This window comes from Borostomias antarcticus (assembly GCF_949987555.1).
Source record: "Borostomias antarcticus genome assembly, chromosome: 19".
Taxonomy (NCBI): Eukaryota; Metazoa; Chordata; class Actinopteri; order Stomiiformes; family Stomiidae; genus Borostomias; species Borostomias antarcticus.
In genome coordinates this window covers 15,401,456-15,423,500 of record NC_140252.1, presented here as the reverse complement: position 1 = coordinate 15,423,500, position 22,045 = coordinate 15,401,456, and the positions used below count along the sequence as shown (strand labels likewise).

The window sequence follows — 22,045 nt, the reverse complement described above, 5'->3', positions numbered from 1 at the left end:
TTGTGATTCTGATGCATGGATAAGGTTGAGGACGGGTGCGTGGAACAATGTGGTCACTGTTCAAGGGTTTGTTTTGACCGACTTTTGTATTTGTTTCAAATGTGTTTTATCTACCGTTTTGTTATTCTGCTATACTATTGAATAAATGTTATGTCACATTAAGTCTGCGACTGCTGTGTTTTGTGTAATTCGGCATTTCTGGAAACATTTTGGCAAAAGGCTATTTTTAAAGCAGAGATGGTGCTGGGCGAGCACAGACCTCTGCCCATGAATGCATCTTGTGTACGTGCGAGCAGGACATGTCTGGTATCGCTGCGTTCGTTAGGTTGAGAGCTTTATGCCGGTCCAAACCCCGTCTCTCGTGTTTTCCCCAGGATTTTTTTCAGGGCGAGGGGGGGTAGGAAACTACCAGAGTTCTCGCGGGGCAGACGCGTCACGGACATGTGGTGTCGACGGTGTCGTCGGGGACGCTAATAAGTGAACCATTACCAATGGGGGGAGGGGCAACTACGAAAAAAGCCTTGGGGAGTGCGGTGTGTCCAGTGTTGCCAACTTTGTCGCTATATCTGGTGACTTTCCAGACTCCCTTGGCAACTTGATTAGTCAAAAGCAACCTTTTCTGATCATTTAGGGAATTGTGTTGTGTTGACAGAGCTCTGCAAAAGCATCGAACATCTCGTTCCGCGGTTCACGTTACAACCGAGCTCACGAGTAGAGAGTACACGACACGAGACTACAGCGAGTGCTGCCATCTCCTCCTCACCACTCACACAGCCAGTCTGACAAGATAGCAGCTACGCAGTCCCAAGATAGCTCCAGCAGCCGGAGAGCGGACACCGTGACCACTCTGAACAAGAGATGCTTTTCTATTCTATTTATCATTTTGCCTCTTTCAAAATAGCATATTATGCAAATTAGTTGATTATGTCATCTAGCTACTTCTAGCTACTTTTGGGAGAGCCAATAGCTACTTCCCTTACAGAGGAGTTGGCAACACTGCTCTGGGCTCTCACCCCCCCCAGTCCAAACCTCGTGTTCTAGCGCCCAGCTGGCTTCGCTCAAACGTTTGTTTTAATATGTGATTCAGATCTGCTCCAAAATGTAATCGGTTCTTCCTTGGCCCATGCTACACCTCTCCAACGCTGACATAATCACACAAGCCACCGAAAACATTACTCTCCGTCCCAGCATTCCCTATGGACGGAGGTAGCATCTTTCTAGATGTCCAGCCTGTTGATATTCAGACAATCTCGCTCAGACAGGGGCACCATTTACAGTAGGCACACACATATCGTTCTGTCGAAAAGTTGAATAAAGGTATTAATTTCAAATGAAAGTGAGAACGTGTTCGAGCGAAAGGCAGGTTGAGTTTTAGAGCCACTGGCAAGCCGTGGTTTGCATCCGCCTAGATCACAGGGCGTGACGCACTGAACATGAACGACCAATGGCAATTCGTGGGGATTATTGCCTCTTTATAAATCAACGGCAGCCGCTCGGAGATGTGGCTCCCAGTAGTTCACTATATCTACCCATATCTACCCAAAGCACCCAACAAACTGCGCCCGGAGACAAAACAGCATTTTGGTGAAGAAAAAGTGAAGGAAACGGCCACTTTCTGAACTCATGGAACGCACAAAAAATAGTCACTTCAATCAAAGTGAGAAGCAAACTGACACTTCTAACGATATCAACGGACACTTTCAAGGGTTGGGGATAAAGGGCAGCCGGACGGTGGCTACCGGGATGAGCGGCGAGGCCAGTTCGCATACATCCTCGGTCATGGAGAGCTGGAGGCAAGAGCGCACCCGGAGTAGGGAAGACAACGAGATGAGCTTGCCGATCCTGGCGGCCGCCTACACCACCATCCTGAGGGGACTGGGCGAAGACCCGCAGAGACAGGGACTTCTCAAAACTCCGTGGAGAGCTGCTTCGGCCATGCAGTTTTTCACCAAGGGCTACCAGGAGACAATCATCGGTGAGTTCTTTGGATGCTGTTGGAACTAGAGTTTTTTTTTTTTTTTTAATCCACAGATGACGGTATACGATTTTAATTTAGTTTATTAATTTCCATCCCATAAATTGTATAGGAGAAATATCCGATAAATTATGATAGGCAAGGTTTCTCGACTTCATTATCGGTTTCTGGATTGTTAGGTGCAACAGGTAGGTAAGCTTGTCAGAATGGAGTAAAACATGTTTTTGGATATGAATTGTTCAACCATATCATCAATTTAAGGGGTAGACTGCATGTTTTTAAAGAGTTATGCTCCACCTCAAAAGTGGTTAAGCTTTTATTACAGAAAGATTTAACTGACCCCCCTATAACGTTAATACACACCAACATTGTACATGAAGGTTGTTCCCAGATAGCATGTGTAGAACTGTATTCTTAGACAGAGGATGAATATACCTTCTTATATTTATTATGCACAATCCACATATATTGAGTATAGGGTTAGGCCTGAGATCACTATACATTATATTCAGTATCGTGTTAATTTCAGTTCTCTTAGTTCAGTAGAATCAGTAGAAATTACTGATTTAAACAAAGACCCAAATTTTACTGATCCCCCCCCCAACTTCAGAGCTGCACAGAGCCGAACACTGTCATCCTCCTGACGAGAGACAGGTAATGAACCTGGCACCCCCAGGGTCAGCAGGTCCTCAGATCAGATCCCCCGGGTGACCCTACACCAATGGGGGTCTACTTTTCCATGGTTGGGTTAGAATTATGTTGGTCGGTGCTGGTTGACCGGTGGAGTCGGGCTGCTGCCTCCTATAGAGTGTCACAACAACCTGACACCTCCTCCACCCATCATCCTCCACCCTCCTCTCCTCCTCCTCCTCCTCCACCCATCCTCTCCTCCTCCTCCTCCTCCACCCTCCTCTCCACCCACCCTCCTCTCGACCATCCTCTCCTCCTCCACCCTCCTCTCCACCCACCCTCCTCTCGACCATCCTCTCCTCCTCCTACTCCTCCTCCCACCCTCCTCTCGACCAACCTCTCCTCCTTCTTCTTCTCCTCCTCCTCCTCCTCCACCCTGCTGGTCCATCTGGAACTGGTTTTGGGGTGGGGGTTCTGCTGTAACAAACACGTTGAATGTACAATACACATCTGGTTCAAAGCCCCCCCCCCCCCTCCTTCCCCCCAGCTCTACCCCTCTGTTCATTGGCTCCTCTTTGCACCGCCCCTCTCTTAAACACACACCATGGAGCTATTACTGTTTGCATATGCATGGTGTTCTGTTTAAATACTCAGGTATATCTCAATCAATCTAAATCAATTACAGTGTGTCTGCCGATATTTCAATGTTGGCATGGTGCCTTTATCAGCCATCAGTGGTCCGGAGCCACTTGGTGTGTGCATGTGCATGTGCGTGTGCGTGTGCGTGTGTGTGTGTGTGTGTGTGTGTGTGTGTGTGTGTGTGTGTGTGTGTGTGTGTGTGTGTGTGTGTGGACCTTCTGCCAGTATCTCTCAGACAAGGCCCTGCATCATCCACAGTCACTTCCTGTATGCCCACTGCCCTGGGCACCATTCATGACTCACTCTGCTTCTGAACACACACATACACACACACACACACTCACACACACACATACTGTACACTCTATCTCTCTCTCTCACACACACACACAAAATAAATGAAATCAAATCAGCATTTCTATCTCTTCCTCTCTCTCTCTCTCTCTCTCTCCCTCGCACACACGCACGCACGCACGCACGCACGCACACCTTCAGAACTGTTTGAGCAGTTTCCTCCCCACGTGCTTGTTTATGTCCAGTCCTCCTAGTGTTGATGGAGACGGAGTAGGAGGTGTCAGCGCCACACCCCTAAACGCTCGTTAAGGTTTGTGTCGCTGCCTTTAGGGTTAGGCTAACTGTATTAGGGTAACCATGGCGATAACCCTAACCCTTCAAGGGGGTCGCTTGTCCGGCTGCTGCCTCGTCGATGCTCTAGATCACAGAGCAGCACACACCCTACACACACACACACACACACACACACACACCAATCACATTTGAGAGGTAACCATGGTGACGTGTGTGTGTGTGTGTGTGTGTGTGTGTGTGTGTGTGTGTGTGTTGATGATGGATTGTGAGGGTTCTTCAGATGTCACCCTCAGGTTGGTGGTGACACAAACAGGAGACAAGAGGCTGCCACTCCATATATCAGTGATGCTTGGGTGGACAAACAAACACACACACAAACACGCACACATACAAACACACATACAAACACGCACACACACAAACACACACACAAACGCACACATACAAACACGCACACAAACACGCACACATACACGCACACACACAAACACGCACACACACAAACACGCACACACACAAACACACACAAACGCACACATACAAACACACACACAAACACACACACATACAAACACACACACAAACACGCACACATACACACACACATACAAACACACACACAAACACGCACACATACAAACACGCACACATACAAACACACACATACATGCACGCATTATAAATAAAAATAACATAACATAACACGCCGTTGGCCAAAGCCCATTATTTGTATTTTTTTTAAACAAATTTTATTTTACCTTTATTTAGCCAGGAGAGCCCATTGGTTTACAATGGGGCCATGGTTCCACAGGATACATTCATAACCATAAAGATATAAAAACAGTACAATATACATTTAGCAACAGTGGAAAACCCGAACAGCAGCGCTGCTCCTTTAAGTATTAGTGAACAGGAAACCATAACACACGTAGAAGGAAGCCTCAGATCAACTGATAAACATCGGTCCACAATGATGAGCTTTGAAACTTCGCCCTGGAGCCAGGAAAAGGCGATGGGGATCGAGAATCTTGTGATTCTCGATCGAGAATCTTGTGATTCTCGATCACAAGATGATGCGTTGATATTTAATTAGTCTCTGCAGCATTCAGCTGGTGGTGGTGGCGTAGCTGACTGGAACCTGGAGGTACTTGTTGGTTTAGTGAATGATGACCTCATTACCACAGTGTCCAAACAGCCCTGACAGCTGCACACACACACAAACACACACACACACATGCGCGCGCACAGGAGATGCAACGCCATTGCGCCCTGAAGCAACAAGTCAGACAGGTGGCGCTGCATGTTTCCACGGAAACTTTCCCCTCCCTCCGCCTCAGATAGGCGGTCAGGAAATTAAAGCGGCCGCTTGGAGAGCGGCGGGCGCCTCGCCGCAAACCGATAAAGCGGGATTTATTTGAGCAGCGATATGAGCGCTGAGGAGCCAAAATGAAATAAAGCCACAACAGGAAGAGGGCCTGGGCTCAGATATAATTACTGTTTCCAGAGAGAGAGAGAGAGAGAGAGAGAGATTAGGTTGGGGCTGGAGGTCTGCTCTGGTGCGTCTGGCTGCGAGGCTCTCTCTCTTCCCCCCCCGTCTCTCATCCGTCCGTCCATCCGTCCGTCCATCCGTCCATCCATCTCTCTCTCTGTTCCCCCCAGACGTGATGAACGACGCCATCTTCGACGAGGACCACGACGAGATGGTGATAGTGAAGGAAATCGACATGTTCTCCATGTGCGAGCACCACCTGGTGCCATTCTTCGGCAGGGTAAGATCCCCCCCCCTCCCTCCGCATGCACATACACACACACACACCACATAACTACCTGTCCCCCCCCCACTATACCACTCTCGTGGTAGATGGCAGCTCAGTGAGGCAGACCTCCTGCTGTGAGGCGCTCAGCTTGATGACGCCGGTTATATAGTTCTGTAAGTCTGTCTGAGAGCTAGCTGTGATTACAGGACTGGGTCAGGAACCAGACCGGCCTGGTCAGCTAGTCTGGACGGGTCAGGAACCAGACCGGCCTGGTCAGCTAGTCTGGACGGGTCAGGAACCAGACCGGCCTGGTCAGCTAGTCTGGATGGGTCAGGAACCAGACCGGCCTGGTCAGCTAGTCTGGACGGGTCAGGAGGAGACCGGCCTGGTCAGCTAGTCTGGACGGGTCAGGAACCAGACCGGCCTGGTCAGCTAGTCTGGACGGGTCAGGAACCAGACCGGCCTGGTCAGCTAGTCTGGACGGGTCAGGAGGAGACCGGCCTGGTCAGCTAGTCTGGACGGGTCAGGAGGAGACCGGCCTGGTCAGCTAGTCTGGACGGGTCAGGAGGAGACCGGCCTGGTCAGCTAGTCTGGACGGGTCAGGAACCAGACCGGCCTGGTCAGCTAGTCTGGACGGGTCAGGAGGAGACCGGCCTGGTCAGCTAGTCTGGACGGGTCAGGAGGAGACCGGCCTGGTCAGCTAGTCTGGACGGGTCAGGAGGAGACCTACCTGGTCAGCTAGTCTGGACGGGTCAGGAGGAGACCGGCCTGGTCAGCTAGTCTGGACGGGTCAGGAGGAGACCTACCTGGTCAGCTAGTCTGGACGGGTCAGGAGGAGACCGGCCTGGTCAGCTGGTCGGGGGGGATCACAGTGAAAGGGGGTCTGCTGCTTTTCTTACTCTGAGATTTAGCTCTCTAGTCCTCCAGCCTCACTCCATCCTTCCATCCTCTCTATCCCTCCATCCTCTATCTATTCCTCCATCTTCTATTTATCCCTCCAACCTTTATCTGTCCCTCCATCTCTCCATCCTCTATCTATCCCTCCATCATCTCTATCCCTCCATTCTCTATCCCTCCATCCTCTATCCATCCCCCATCCTCTATCTATCCCTCCATCCTCTAACTATTCCTCCATCCTCTATCCATCCCTCCATCCTCTATCTATCCCTCCATCCTCTATCTATCCCTCCATCCTCTATCTATCCCTCCATCCTCTATCTATCCCTCCATCCTATATCTATCCCTCCATCCCTCCATCCTCTCTATCCCTCCATCCTCTATCTATCCCTCCATCCTATATCTATCCCTCCATCCCTCCATCCTCTCTATCCCTCCATCCTCTATCTATCCCTCCATCCTCTATCTATCCCTCCATCCCTCATCCTCTGTCTATCTGTCCATCTTCAGCCTGCAGGTGTTTACTGTTTTAGACAAAGGAGCCTTGCTGGTCCCTTTCACAGTAAATATCGGCCATGATGACAGCAGCACTCTTCATGGCCCCACTCACTCACACACACACACACACACACACACACCCTGAGAGGGTTTCTTTTCCCATCAGTGTGTGTGCGTGTGTGTTTTATCAGCGGCTAGCTGTCAGAGAGCAGTGTGTCGGTTTGTGTGTGTATGTGTGTGCGTGCATGTGTGTGCGTGTGTGCATGAGTTTGTGTGTGGGTGTTTGTATGTATGTGTGTTTGGGTGTGCGTGGGTGTGTGATTGTGTGTGTGCGCGCGTGTGTGTGTCCGTTACTTCCGTCCCCCGCTGATAGCTCCGTCGTCGTCACCAGTGTTCCCTCTTATCCCTGCTCTCATCTGTTTACCCCTACCCCTCCCCTCCCCCCTCCCCTCCCCCCTCCCCTCCCCTCCCCCCTCCTCGCTCCCCTCCCCCCTCCTCGCTCCCCCCCCCCCCTCCCTCGCTCGCACACAGCATCACAGTGAGTCACCATGCCTCCCGGCCAGAACAAAGGGAGCAGGTCCACTCCGCCAGTGCGTCAGACCGTCCGGTCGGCTTTTAATGACGCTTTTACCGTCTGTCACAAACTCCCGACCAGACCCCTACATCTGTCTGCTTACACTAGCCCCCCACTACCAACACCACCCCTAACCTTAACACTAGCCCCCCACTACCAACACCACCCCTAACCTTAACACTAGCCCCCCACTACCAACACCACCCCTAACCCCCCCCCCCTAACCTTAACACTAACCCCCCACTACCAACCCCACCCCTAACCCCCCCCCCCCTAACCTTAACACTAACCCCCCACTACCAACACCACCCCTAACCCCCCCCCTAACCTTAACACTAGCCCCCCACTACCTAACCCCCCCCCCCCTAACCTTAACACTAACCCCCCACTACCAACACCACCCCTAAACCCCCCCCTAACCTTAACACTAGCCCCCCACTACCAACACCACCCCTAACCCCCCCCCTAACCTTAACACTAACCCCCCACTACCAACACCACCCCTAACCCCCCCCCTAACCTTAACACTAACCCCCCACTACCAACACCACCCCTAACCCCCCCCCTAACCTTAACACTAACCCCCCACTACCAACAACACCCCTAACCCCCCCCCAACCTTAACACTAACCACCCACTACCAACACCACCCCTAACCCCCCCTAACCTTAACACTAACCCCCAACTACCAACACCACCCCTAACCTTAACACTAACCCCCCACTACCAACACCACCCCTAAACCCCCCCCTAACCTTAACACTAACCCCCACTACCAACACCACCCCTAACCCCCCCCAACCTTAACATTAACCCCCCACTACCAACACCACCCCTAACCCCCCCTAACCTTAACACTAACCCCCAACTACCAACACCACCCCTAACCTTAACACTAACCCCCCACTACCAACACCACCCCTACCCCCCCCTAACCTTAACACTAACCCCCACTACCAACACCACCCCTAACCCCCCCCAACCTTAACATTAACCCCCCACTACCAACACCACCCCTAACCCCCCCTAACCTTACCACTAACCCCCACTACCAACACCACCCCTAACCCCCCCCCCCTAACCTTAACACTAGCCCCCCACTACCAACACCACCCCTAACCCCCCCCTAACCTTAACACTAGCCCCCCACTACCAACACCACCCCTAACCCCCCCCTAACCTTAACACTAACCCCCCACTACCAACACCACCCCTACCCCCCCCCCTAACCTTAACACTAACCCCCCACTACCAACACCACCCCTAACCCCCCCCCCTAACCTTAACACTAACCCCCCACTACCAACACCACCCCTAACCCGCCCTAACCTTAACACTAGCCCACCACTACCAATACCACCCCTAACCCCCCCCTAACCTTAACACTAACCCCCCACTACCAATACCACCCCTAACCTTAAAGGAGTAGTAAAGGGAAAATGCATGTTTAGCCCTGTTGTAAGGTTACTTATGATCACATACAATGGTTCAGATCAAAACATTGACAAAACTAGCACTTTTGAGAAAGTCTGATAATTGCTCTACCATCGTTTTGGTCATACAATGGATGTGGGTGGGCACCTTGAAAAATCATTCAAAAACATGTTAATCTCTCGATTTCAAAGACAAGAAGCCCCTAACCTTAACACTAACCCCCCACTACCAATACCACTGTACTGCTCACCCTAACCTTAACACTAACCCCCCACTACCAACACCACCCCTAACCCCCTCCTACCTTAACACTAGCCCTTCTCTTTGAAGCTCTTTGACCGCCACCACCACAGAAGAAGACTACCTCGGAAAAATAAATTCACTCGGACAGAACGCGTCTAAATAAGTTATTTAATGGTAGCGCCGAGGCTTCAAAACTCAGCATTTGTTTAAATAGACCCTTTTGCTTAGGTAAGTGAAGTTTCATGTTTATCTGAGACTTGTAAATATGAGCGCCTCTCCTAAATAGGCCGACACCGATTTATTTTGACGCCGAAGTGAATGGAGCGGGAAAGGACTGTTGTCTGGCATGAGACAACAGGACTGAGAAGGGCTACCTTAACACTAACCCCCCACTACCAATACCACCGTACTGATTGAGTCAACCTGACCTGTTTTAGGATGAGGGTTAGTTAGGGTTCTTTATTCACTGGAGTCTGTTCGATGCTGAACTACAGTGACAGTTATCATCTCCCTGAGGAGGACGGGTCCGAGGGAGGTCAGCAGCAGTGACTCCATATGACATTATCACTACAGAGAGGAGAGAGAGAGGGAGGGGAGAGAGAGGGAGAGAGATTGAGAGAACGGGGGAGGAGGGATCCTTGCACGCACTCTGCGGCTGCCCTTTCTCTAGTTCTGTCATCAAATTGCTGTTGACATTTGAGTGGAGAGGAAGAGGGTGGTGGAGAGGCGGAGTAGAGACACGGGCAGTAGAGAGGGGGTAGTAGAGAGGGTGTAGTAGAGGGGCAGTAGAGAGGGGGTAGTAGAGAGGGGGGTAGTAGAGACACGGGCAGTAGAGGGGCAGTAGAGAGGGGGTAGAGGGGCAGTAGAGAGGGGGCAGTAGAGAGGGGGTAGTAGAGAGGGGGTAGTAGAGAGGGGGATAGTAGAGGGGCAGTAGAGGGGGTAGTAGAGAGGGGGGCAGTAGAGCGGCAGTAGAGAGGAGGTAGTAGAGGGGGGTAGTAGAGAGGGGGACAGTAGAGTGGCAGTAGTAGTAGAGAGGGGGTAGTAGAGGGTCAGTAGAGAGGGGGGCAGTAGAGAGGGGGTAGTAGAGGGGCAGTAGAGAGGGGGGTAGTAGAGAGGGGGGCAGTAGAGAGGGGGTAGTAGAGAGGGGGCAGTAGAGAGGGGGTAGTAGAGGAGCAGTAGAGAGGGGGGTAGTAGAGAGGGGGCAGTAGAGAGGGGGGTAGTAGAGAGGGGGGTAGTAGAGAGGGAGAAGTAGAGGGGTAGTAGAGAGGGGGTAGTAGAGAGGGGGCAGTAGAGAGGGGGGCAGTAGAGAGGGGGCAGTAGAGAGGCGGGTAGTAGAGAGGGGGGCAGTGGAGGGGGGGTAGAGAGGGGGTAGTAGAGAGGAGGGTAGTAGAGAGGGGGTAGTAGAGAGGCAGTAGAGAGGGGGTAGTAGAGAGGGGGTAGTAGAGAAGGGGGTAGTAGAGAGGCGGGTAGTAGAGAGGGGGGCAGTAGAGGGGCAGTAGAGGGGGGTAGTAGAGAGGGGGGTAGTAGAGAGGGGGGCAGTAGAGAGGGGGGCAGTAGAGGGGCAGTAGAGAGGGGGTAGTAGAGAGGAGGGCAGTAGAGAGGGGGGCAGTAGAGGGGCAGTAGAGAGGGGGTAGTAGAGAGGGGGTAGTAGAGGGGTAGTAGAGAGGGGGTAGTAGAGAGGGGGGCAGTAGAGGGGTGGTAGAGAGGGGGTAGTAGAGGGGTAGTAGAGAGGGGGGCAGTAGAGGGGTAGTAGAGGGGGGGTAGTAGAGAGGGGGTAGTAGAGAGGAGGGCAGTGGAGGGGTAGTAGAGAGGGGGGCAGTGGGGGGGGGCAGTAGAGGGGGTAGTAGAGGGGTAGTAGAGGGGGTCATTCACACTAACAGTTCACCATCCAGCTGCTCTCTCCTCTCCTCTCTTTCTTTCCTGCTTGTATGACTCATCCCTCTCTTCTCTGGTCCTTGTGATCAGCAAGTGATGCTGGGGTTTTTTCTGTGAAAGGGATCAACGAGGCTCCTTTGTCTAAAAGATGGAGTGATAGATAGAGGATGGAGGGATAGATACAGGACGGAGGGATAGATAGAGGATGAAGGGATGGAGGGATAGATAGAGGATGGAGGGATAGAAACAGGATGGAAGGATAGAGAGAGGATGAAGGGATGGAGGGATAGATAGAGGACGGAAGGATAGAGAGAGGATGAAGGGATGGAGGGATAGATAGAGGATGGAGGGATAGATAGAGGATGGAGGGATGGAGGGATAGATACAGGATGGAGGGATAGATAGAGGATGGAGGGATAGATAGAGGATGGAGGGATGGCTGATCGCAGGCTGCTGATCTCTGAGAGGCCGTATGTATGAACCTCATCCTCAACAGGTGACAGCACTGATGAGATAATGCTGCTTCTCTCCTCTCCTCTTCTCACCTCCTCCCCCCCCCCCGTCTCTTCTCTTCTTCTCCCCTCTCTTCTCCTCCCCTCTCTTCTCCTCCCCTCTCTTCTCCTCCTCTCTCTTCTCCTCTCCACTCTTCTCCTCACCTTTCCTTTTCTCTTCACTCCTCTCCAGGTCCATATCGGCTACCTCCCCAACAAGAGGGTTCTGGGACTCAGCAAACTGGCCAGGTAGAACCACACCCTTCTACACACCCTTCCCCACCCTACTCTAACCCTAACCCCCCCCCCCCCAACCCTAACCCTAGCCCCTAGTACACCCCCCCCCCAACCCTAACCCTAGCCCCTAGTACACCCCCCCCCAACCCTAACCCTAGCCCCTAGTACCCCCCCCCCAACCCTAACCCTAGCCCCTAGTACACACCCCCCCCCAACCCTAACCCTAGCCCCTAGTACACCCCCCCCCAACCCTAGCCCCTAGTACACCCCCCCCCCCAACCATAACCCTAGCCCCTAGTACACCCACCCTATTGTTTCAGGTGGGGGGACTGGCCCAGCCTACAGAGACTAGAGCTGGAAGGAACCATGGGGAGGAGAGAGGGGTGAATGCCTGCATGTGGGGAAGATTATAATGGTTCAGTCCAGCATGTAATGACGATGTCTGTTCCTGGAACGTTCCTCCAGTGGGGCCTGTGTGTCAGTGACCTGGGTTACATAGTATTGGAAATACTGTGAGCGTTTGCTTGAGTCTTTTGAGCGTGGGTGGGCGTTGACCGTTTGGGATTAGCCCATTGGTTCCATCATGCCAGGCGAGATCAATCAACACAGATATCTGAACTGATTTCCAGTAGTATTTGGAGGCAGGGATTGGTGTGTAGTTGAGAGTCCCTGGGTCCTGGTTAGGCAAGATGGAGGAGGACAGATCTGTCCCAGGGTCCTCACTAGGCAAGATGGAGGAGGACAGATCCGTCCCAGGGTCCTCACTAGGCAAGATGGAGGAGGACAGATCTGTCCCAGGGTCCTCACTAGGCAAGATGGAGGAGGACAGATCTGTCCCAGGGTCCTCACTAGGCAAGATGGAGGAGGACAGATCCGTCCCAGGGTCCTCACTAGGCAAGATGGAGGAGGACAGATCTGTCCCAGGGTCCTCACTAGGCAAGATGGAGGAGGACAGATCTGTCCCAGGGTCCTCACTAGGCAAGCTGGAGGAGGACAGATCAACGGGGGGTGTCCCTGCAGCTCAGAGAGGCCCGTATAAGCTGATCAGCAGGTGTGTGTGTGTGTGTGTGTGTGTGTGTGTGTGACAGGTGTGTGTGTGTGACAGGTGTGTGTATAAGTGACAGGCAAGTCTGATCCCGGAACCTGACCCTAATACCTAAGACTTAGTCACTAACACCTAGGTAGATATCTAGAGATACAAACATACACACTTTCTCTCTCTCTCTCTCTCTCTCTCTCTCTCTATCTTTCTCTCTCTCTGTCTCACACACACATATGCATGCACGTACAGTACACACCACTCAGATGTACAAACGCTCTCTATCTCACACACACACACGCTTGCACACACACAAACGCTCTCTCTCTCTGTCTCACACAAACACAAACACACACACACACACACACACACACACTCTTAGAAGATCAGTTGAGCTGAAAATCGCAAATATATCTAACAATATAACAAATATACCAAATAATACAAATTCTACAACGGAGAGTTTGGATACTTGATTCTGATTGGCTAGCAGCCGTTGTAAAATACTCTGTAACCCACGGTTGCGACCACTTAACAATTAGTATTAATGCCCCGTCAATCTCATTAGTGAGGCTATTGATAAGATCTAGCGGTAGGCTACTATGCTTTGCGAAGCAACCACTCGCAACAATTTCGGCTTTTTATTAATTACACCCGTGTTTACCTACTGTAGGTATCCTATTACAAAAACGCACTCATCAGTCCGACTCCAACACTTCCACACCCCTACCAGCAAAAAGGAGTGCTCTGGAGAACTGTTTTAATAACTGCACCATAGCTGGAAATGTTCAAATAAACGTGAACAACCTGAATTATGCCTATATAGGCTTATGTGAACAAGGCCCACCCAAATAGGCTAGATAGCCTATGTTGCCTGGCAACCATTTAATTCAGAACTATAGCCTATCGTGGAATATTATGTAAATACTAAAATGATAAGAATGATGGGTAAATAAATGCTTGAATGTTACTACTGTGTTTTTTTTGTGAATATACAGTATATGTAGTAACCATAGAAAAGCAATTGACCACTCAAGGCAGTGGGTTACACAGGATTTTACAACAGCTATGGGGGTTTTAGGGGGGGTTCTAACAACGCCCCATAGCTGTTGTAAAATCCTGTGTAACCCACTGCCTCTCGTGGGCAATTGCTTAAATATAACACATATACAAATTAATAAAGAATATACCAGTTGTGTCATCTGAACCCACCCAGATACAGTCTGTCATCAGAACCCAGATACAGTCTGTCATCTGAACCCAGATACAGTCTGTCATCCGAACCCAGATACTGTCTCTCATCAGAACCCAGATACAGTCTGTCATCAGAACCCACCCAGATACAGTCTGTCATCAGAACCCAGATACAGTCTGTCATCAGAACCCAGATACAGTCTGTCATCAGAACCCAGATACAGTCTGTCATCAGAACCCAGATACAGTCTCTCATCTGAACCCACCCAGATACAGTCGCTCATCTGAACCCAGATACAGTCTCTAATCTGAACCCACCCAGATACAGTCTCTCATCAGAACCCACCCAGAAGGGTGCCGCCATAAACAGGGTCGAGTCAGGCGGCGAGTCGACGAGCTTGGAAAAGAGCAGGAGGTCAAAGGTGAAGGTGTGACAGGGCTAGGCCGGCCTGGAGCTCCCTGCTCTGGTCAGGTCAGGCGAGAGGGGAAACGTACAGTATAAATAGATAACTCTGCATACACAGCGTGTGGGATGTACAGGCTCTCTGTCACACACACTCTCTCTCACACTCTCTCTCTCTCTCTCTCTCTCTCTCTCTCTCAGCTTCTCAGTTGAAGCCCTCTTGATTTCTGCAGTCTGTCTGGGAGGGAGAATGTTTAATCCCTCTTTGTATCTCTAAGCCTTCTTTGCTCAGCCTAAAGCCAGACTCTTTTCTGATTGAATCGAGTCTTTCTTCTGTCCCTTGTCTCCCCAGGATCGTCGAGATCTACAGCCGCAGACTGCAAGGTATTTTAAGGTGTTTTCAATGAGGCATAACGCCACTCCATGTTTCATATTATATCGTCGCAGTCAGGTGAACTCAATTTTGGGGATTTTTTTGTATTTTGTATTTTTACATCAATTGAAAGCTGGGACTGCCCTTTACAGCCTCTGAATGCCTCCCAGCTCCGGGACCTTAAATCTGGGATTGAATGTGTTCTAAACAGCTCATCGTGGGATTTTATGTTCAAAAACATAGAAGTTGGACTGTTCTTTTCAACATTCTGAAAACAAAACCATTTTGAAGATCAGTGATTTTCACCCGACGGCGACGATATGACTACGAAACCACTTCTTCCAGCTAGATCTTTGCTTTTCCATCGCTATTCCACGTCAGTTCTGTTTTGGTGCGCCTGGCTCTCCCGCGCTGCGATTGCGGTCACTGTTGTCGCTGGACTCTGTGACGGACCGCGTCTGTCTGTTCTCTTCTCAGTTCAAGAGCGGTTGACCAAACAAATCGCCGTGGCGATCACCGAGGCGCTGCAGCCGGCCGGCGTCGGGGTCGTCATCGAGGCCACGTACGTGACCGCTGACCCCGCCCACAGAGAGCCCCTCAACACCGTCCGCAAACAAACACAACACACAGACCTCAACCGAGATCAATACTGTCTAACAAACACCCTATAAACGTTACTATACTTTACATGTGGTGGCCTGATAGATCTGAATATTTAATGATGAGTCTAAGTAACATCACTCTCTTCTCTCTCTCTCTCTCTCTCTCTCTCTCTCTCTCTCTCTCTCTCTCCAGTCACATGTGCATGGTCATGAGGGGTGTCCAGAAGATGAACAGTAAGACGGTGACCAGCACCATGCTGGGGGTGTTCAGGGAGGACCCCAAGACGCGCGACGAGTTCCTCACGCTCATCAGGAGCTGAGGGGGGCTGCCCCTCCCCTCCCCCACGCGGCCGACCAGTACCCCCTCGCCTCCGTCCTCCCCCACAACCCCCTCCTCCCCCTCTGTTACTGCCGGGAACTGAACATTCAGCAGGTAGCCTCTGGACCTGTGTGTAATAACCCTAGACCTACGTTCACTCTAGCCTCTGCACCTGCCTGTACACAAGTGCCAACCCTCGACCCCCGTTTCTCAACACCGAGTCATTACATTGTGTGCGTGTGTGTGTGTGTATGTGTGTGTGTGTGTGTGCGACCTCTGTCAGGTAGAATTCTTGGCCAAAGCAGTCCTAAATAGTTTGGCCCAGTGGTTGTTTATCTTAACAGTTGTTTATCTTAGGGCATTCAACCCAAACTTTGATCTTTGACAAAAATCGACTGAAACACAAGAGCAAGAGTCATTATGAATAGCTGATAATGATTATCAACTGTACAGCCATGGATATGATAAAGGTACTGGTTTATAGGAAATAGCTAATTTGATCAGTAACTTGAAGAGATTAACCCCCCCCCCCCCCCCCTCAACTTAATGCACCAGTTGACCTTTTCACAGCCCCCCCCCCTCTTCCCGCCAGCCATTCTGTGCTTCTGTAGGGTCACCATCCAAGTTTACCCCGAGGTGATGTTTCTGTGCGTTTCCGCGGCCGTGTGTTCCTCTGTGATCGAAGGACCAAAGTCCCACAGCTGTGGCGGTGGTTCCGGCCCGGCGCGTCCGGGATCTCAGCCTAGCATCGTGTCCTCAGTCGGCCCGGTCGTAACCGTCCTGAGCGTGAGCCGGAACCCACGGGGACTGGCTGACGTGACCTCAGCGCTATCTGTCCAAACCTCTCTGAGGCACCTCACTCTCTGTATGTCTGTAACTGTCCACACGTTGGTGATGCTGTAAGTGTTCAGTCTGTGTGTAGTGCGTAATTGCGTATTGTAGATGTTTGGAGAACCACTCAAATCAAGAACAGCCTTACTCATGGTAAGTGTGAGATGGAGAAAGCCACCACTTTGTTCGGAACTAGACTAGGGGCGTATAAAATAAAACAAACATTTGGATTTGTAAGTTCCTGGGCTAGAAGATTCTCTCGACCTCACGCGTGGTAGAAGAGCAGGAGATCTCAGATGTCCTAGCCATGACCCCTGGAAATGTCAGTGTATGTCTTAACGTTTCAGATTTCTATACCTTTTTAAATGTGGAAAACATGCTGCACTTTACAGAGTCCAGTGCAGGGGAGAACGATCCTCTGCTGCAGTCCCTGGGTGCAGGGTTCTGCCGTGTCACACTACTGGATCATTGGGCCCATTTATCCCCCGTTCACCCCTCCCGACAATCGGAGGAGAAACCTGGTCTGGCACCTTGGTCGGTACCGATGTTCGGCCCAGATTATCTTGTAATGTGAGGGGTTTACAGATCCGATCTTAAAACTCCCGATCGGCTCGCAGACCCATCGGGGCGACCCCCGATAATATCAAACATGCTTGATATTTAGGATTTTAAATCTGGGTGATTATGTCACTACTTTACGAGCAAGACCGTGCCAATAGAGCACGTGAGGTGGTTGGTTGCTCTCTCGGGCACAGTCATCTTAATAATCCTGTAGTGTGTGATGAGTCATTATTTTCACATTTTGTTGAGTGTGCATGTTTGAGATTCGGTGGTGCAACCCGATTTCCAAATCGGTTTGGATTTTTTAAACTCCTATGATCCTGGCATTAGGGTTGTCAGTCCGTAAGTGTAGGGTTAGGTCAGTCCCTAGGGTGCAGTATTAGGGTTAGGCCATCTGCAGTATCTTCCTGCTATACGGGAGGGTCACATGCACAGTATCAGATGTGTGTGTTGTTGTGGTTCATATGTACTGTACACATTTGCTGGCCTGAGTTAACGTTTGCATTTGAATGCTGTAATAGAATGAATTTTGTGTGGGTTTCGTCCTGTATGATTTGTCATTGTGGTCTGGTGTGTGAGCGTGTGTATCAGTGCGTGTGTTTTGAGTTATCTGTACGGATGAGGAGGAGGGGGGGGGGGGGGGGGTGAGGGGAGGAGGGGGGGTGGAGGGAGGGGGGAGGAGGAGGGGGTGGAGGGAGGAGGAGGGGGGGGGGGGGTGAGGGGTGGAGGAGGGGGGGGGGGGTGAGGGGATGAGCGCTATACGGCTCCTTGCATTGTTTCCGTGGCCTTCTCTAGAAGGACCTACTCTACTACGGGTTCCTTCACTACTATCACGACTTTACACTATGTACTGTGATCATTTGAAATACTTTTTATCAAAGGAAAATAAATATATATGTGAGAACCATCTACTGCAGACTACTGTGATCCGGTTTCTGGGACACCTGTGGCAGTCTGTGGTCGTGTGCAGGGCTGTGGGGTTACAGCAGGGGTCGGTTGGGGGGTGACTCTGCAGTTTTTATAAGGGGTTGTTGTGAAACTAAGGTCCTGCCCATGCCTGCCTCCTGGCAGCCTCTGATTGGTGCAACCTCAAAGCAGCATCAGCCAGTAGAAATCCGTCTTGCTGTGGTGCGGCCCTGCTGGAATGCGGGACATGCAGCTCTCATTAGAGGAGCACCAGGAAAGGAACACTGAGTCAGTTATACAAGTTATCCTTTAATACTTTTTTTTGTCTGTGGTTATCACAATGACGTCAAGCGTTTGAACAGAACCCTCAAAACAAAACATTCAGATCATACGGCACGCACACAGACACAGCTTTGAAATTCTCCCAATGTGAACACAAAACTATCACGCTTCACACTCTCCCGTAGAAAGGCATACATACGTTTACAAAGACATCTCCAGAGGCTCATTTTGAAAGGCATCGATGAGCCTTCGCGGTATTGGCAACACTCAGCTTGTGTCTCACTCAGCAATTCCTTGTGTGAACAGATGAGCTGAATCCTGGCCGGACAGTGACTTCTCTAACAGAACCTAGCCTGGCCTAATGAGACCTCTCTAACAGAACCTAGCCTGGCCTAATGAGACCTCTAACAGAACCTACCCTGGCCTAATGAGACCTCAAACAGAACCTAGCCTGGCCTAATGAGACCTCAAACAGAACCTAGCCTGGCCTAATGAGACCTCTCTAACAGAACCTAGCCTGGCCTAATGAGACCTCTCTAACAGAACCTAGCCTGGCCTAATGAGACCTCTCTAACAGCGTGTCTTTGGAGAGTCCTCAGATGGAACTACGATCTAGGTGAGACATCAGCGGAAGATCTCTGTCTCTGTACTGGCCACCATGAACAACCGGCAAGCTAGCCTTGTAATCATGTGATACTGTAGCGCACACCCACTCTTGTATGTGACGCACACACACACGCGCACACACAGCCGCACGCTTGCTCACACACACACACACACACACACACAGTGCTGCTAATAGTTCTCTCTGATAACAAAGGAAGTAACTGCCGTGGGTGAAGAAGCGGCAAGCTAGCCTTTTAATCATGTGATACTGTAGCGCACACCCACTCTTGTATGTGACGCACACACAGCCGCACGCTTGCTCACACACACACACACACACACACACACACACAGTGCTGCTAATAGTTCTCTCTGATAACAAAGGAAGTAACTGCCGTGGGTGAAGAAGGCATGCCAAGTCACAGCATTCTGGTACATTTGAGAAGACATTTTACAAAATGACAGCAAAACATCCATGTAGGCCTACTTTCTCTCTCCATCTCTCTCTCACAAGCAAGCACACACACACACACACACACATTAACATCTGTTTGTTGTACAGACCAGTATAGTTCATAACTTCATATCGGCATGGAAAGTACCTAAAGAGTACAGAAACAAAATAAGATGTCATCACAAGGCCAGCCAAAAGAAGTGTTCCATTGTTTTTGCCTGCAACACAACACCACCAAGACAAGTTCAGAAATGTCACCAAGGAGCTTGTTAGCAGTCTGGATGATTCCACCATTTTGAGCTGTAGCTGGTTGCATCATGTAACATTATTACAGTTTAAAGTCCATATAAAATCATTTACATGTGGGGTAAATGTCTTGAGTACAAAAAAGGCACTGCCATTTGTTATTCTAAATATGACTTCCCAGCCTCGCGCATGCATTTCTAAAATATAAATTACATTTTTTGCCTTTTATTCAGTATTTTTTCGTCCTTTTTTTTTTTCTTTTCTTACTTTTTTTATTCTTAAACATAGGATATTCTTTTTCAAATATAAATGTAAGCCTGCAGTCAATACAGGACATCGGCTCTGATAACAAAACAAACAAACAGGAAAACCAAGGGCACAGTAAAGCGTAGAACATTGATACAGTATGGATGCTTTTGAGTTTACAAAAAAATAAAGTCTTGCCAAGAAATAAAGATGCGAATAATTGACTAATGTGCAGAGTCTACGAAAAAAAACAATTAACAAAAATAATAATAATAATAAACGGCATAAGTCTTCATTTACACTAAAATTAAATAATATTTTTTGGAATATCAAGGTTGCATCTACCAGTTAATACTGCATAGTGTACAGCGTTTCTCCAGTCCCAGGGGGGTAGCCCATAAAGTTTTCATGCACTTTGGAAAATACAAAAATAAACCATTTTGTCAGTATAGGCAGTGGGCACGGTTTTAGCGCCCCCTCCTGACCAGCATACACAACTGCAGACATGGTGTGTAGTATCATGTTAGTGATTCTATCTCAGTTCTATGGCTCTGTGTCAGCCACATTCTGAACACACCTCATTGGTGGGGAGGCGTTCCACCCTGGCATGCGCTGGCACGCTCTTAGGTTTCCCACCAATCACGGTTGGACTGAACAAAATACAACCAATCACCTTAACCGCTTTCAGTCCTGGCCTATCAGGGGTTACCATGTCCTATTTGGCAAAGTTTCAAAAGGTCTGTGGCTCCCTCCACCAGTACGTTCTGTGTGAACTTTGTGATCAGAATCAGCACCGAGAAGTGCAATCTCTAGATGGGTTCCACGGGTTCCACGCCAGACAGACTAGTCCCCTCTCAGCCACACTACCCAAACATTCCCAAAGTATCAGCAAAGCACTAACACAGACACCACTCCTTACTAACCATCACATAGAAGATTATAGGTCACAATAAAACAAATAACTATGTTAATATTTGAGATGTACTTATGGTCACCAGCCATAGCAAAGTTAATACATATGGTACTTTAAATAATACACCTACATGAATACAATAATCACCTCTGCAACAGTTATAGAAAAAAAAAAGAATAAATAATCATTTGAATCTGGTAATAGTATCGATTCATATGGCAGTGACAATAAGTGGCTCTGACTACTATGCAGGTGCTCCTCGTCAGTAGCAGTGCGTGTGGAACCGCAGCTCTAATGCCCCGGCTCCTAGCGGAACGCCACGCACGGCGCCACGCACGCCATCTTTACTGGAGCAGAGAGGTGGGACTTTTATCTGGAGCTGGAACCTTCACTGCAGGCCTCAGAGTAGCACACATTAAGGTTTGACACACACATCTCCAAATGCTTTGGTTATACAGCATTTATGAAACACAGGCACTAACAAGTGTGTGTGTGTGTGTGTGTGTGTACCTTTAATTCAACTCTAGAACAAGTCTCGGACTTGGACAGAGGAGAGCCAAAGGACAAGGGAGCAGAGAAGTGCAGTGTTCTCTAGAAATCCATCCGGGAAGGTTTCCATCTGACACGGGCGGGATACCACGCCCCCGGATTCAAACAACCCACTTGTTGAGATGAGATGGTACGATCCAAGAGCCGAGGCCACACACAGAAGGGAAGGGACTGCCCCACGATGATGAAGGAAGGGGGTGTTTCTGCAGAGACGTGGATAATGGTGCTTTTGGCTTCGAGCTGGTTCCACAAAGTTCAGGATCCCTCTTATGACCTCAAAGCCCTCTCTCCTCCAGATCCCGTGAACGCTCTGTTCCGGTTGGTGATGTTCTATTGCACATTTAGGGATGTGACTTCTGCACCTGCTGGCATTGTTTTGTAGTCGAATGTCACAGCAACAAGTGCAGAACCAGGAAGTATTGAAGAATGACAAGAAACCAAGCGGGAGCTATTGATAACTCTCGCTGCATTCTGATCACTCAAAATGGGGAGAACAATGTTCAATATTTTGTCCATGCAAGAAACGTAGTCAGAGGTCGAGGCTTACGCCCACACACATGCGCGCACACACAGACACACACACACACACACACACACACACACACACACACTGTATGATACAGTGACAGATCATAACAAAGCTCAACTTTAATCTAACGAGCTTAACTAACATAACTAACCCT

At 49.8% G+C, this 22,045-nt stretch overlaps 1 protein-coding gene across 1 annotated transcript; it reads left to right on the top strand.

The window, feature by feature from the left end:
* Positions 1–1,500: 1,500 nt before the first annotated feature.
* gch1 (GTP cyclohydrolase 1) lies at positions 1,501–17,782 on the top strand. Its single transcript, XM_084453765.1, has 6 exons — positions 1,501–1,975; positions 5,492–5,601; positions 11,795–11,850; positions 14,827–14,858; positions 15,325–15,409; positions 15,643–17,782. The coding sequence occupies exons 1-6, from the start codon at positions 1,624–1,626 to the stop codon at positions 15,767–15,769; spliced, it is 762 nt and encodes a 253-aa protein (XP_084309891.1). The 5' UTR covers positions 1,501–1,623; the 3' UTR covers positions 15,770–17,782.
* The last annotated feature ends 4,263 nt before the right edge of the window (positions 17,783–22,045 follow it).

Excerpts from the sequence above, each read along its gene's own strand:
- gch1 (XM_084453765.1), top strand. The coding sequence starts at position 1,624 with ATGGAACGCACAAAAAATAGTCACTTCAATCAAAGTGAGAAGCAAACT. Across the intron at positions 5,602-11,794 it reads TGGTGCCATTCTTCGGCAGG|GTCCATATCGGCTACCTCCC; the intron begins GTAAGATCCCCC and ends ACTCCTCTCCAG. Across the intron at positions 15,410-15,642 it reads GGGGTCGTCATCGAGGCCAC|TCACATGTGCATGGTCATGA; the intron begins GTACGTGACCGC and ends CTCTCTCTCCAG.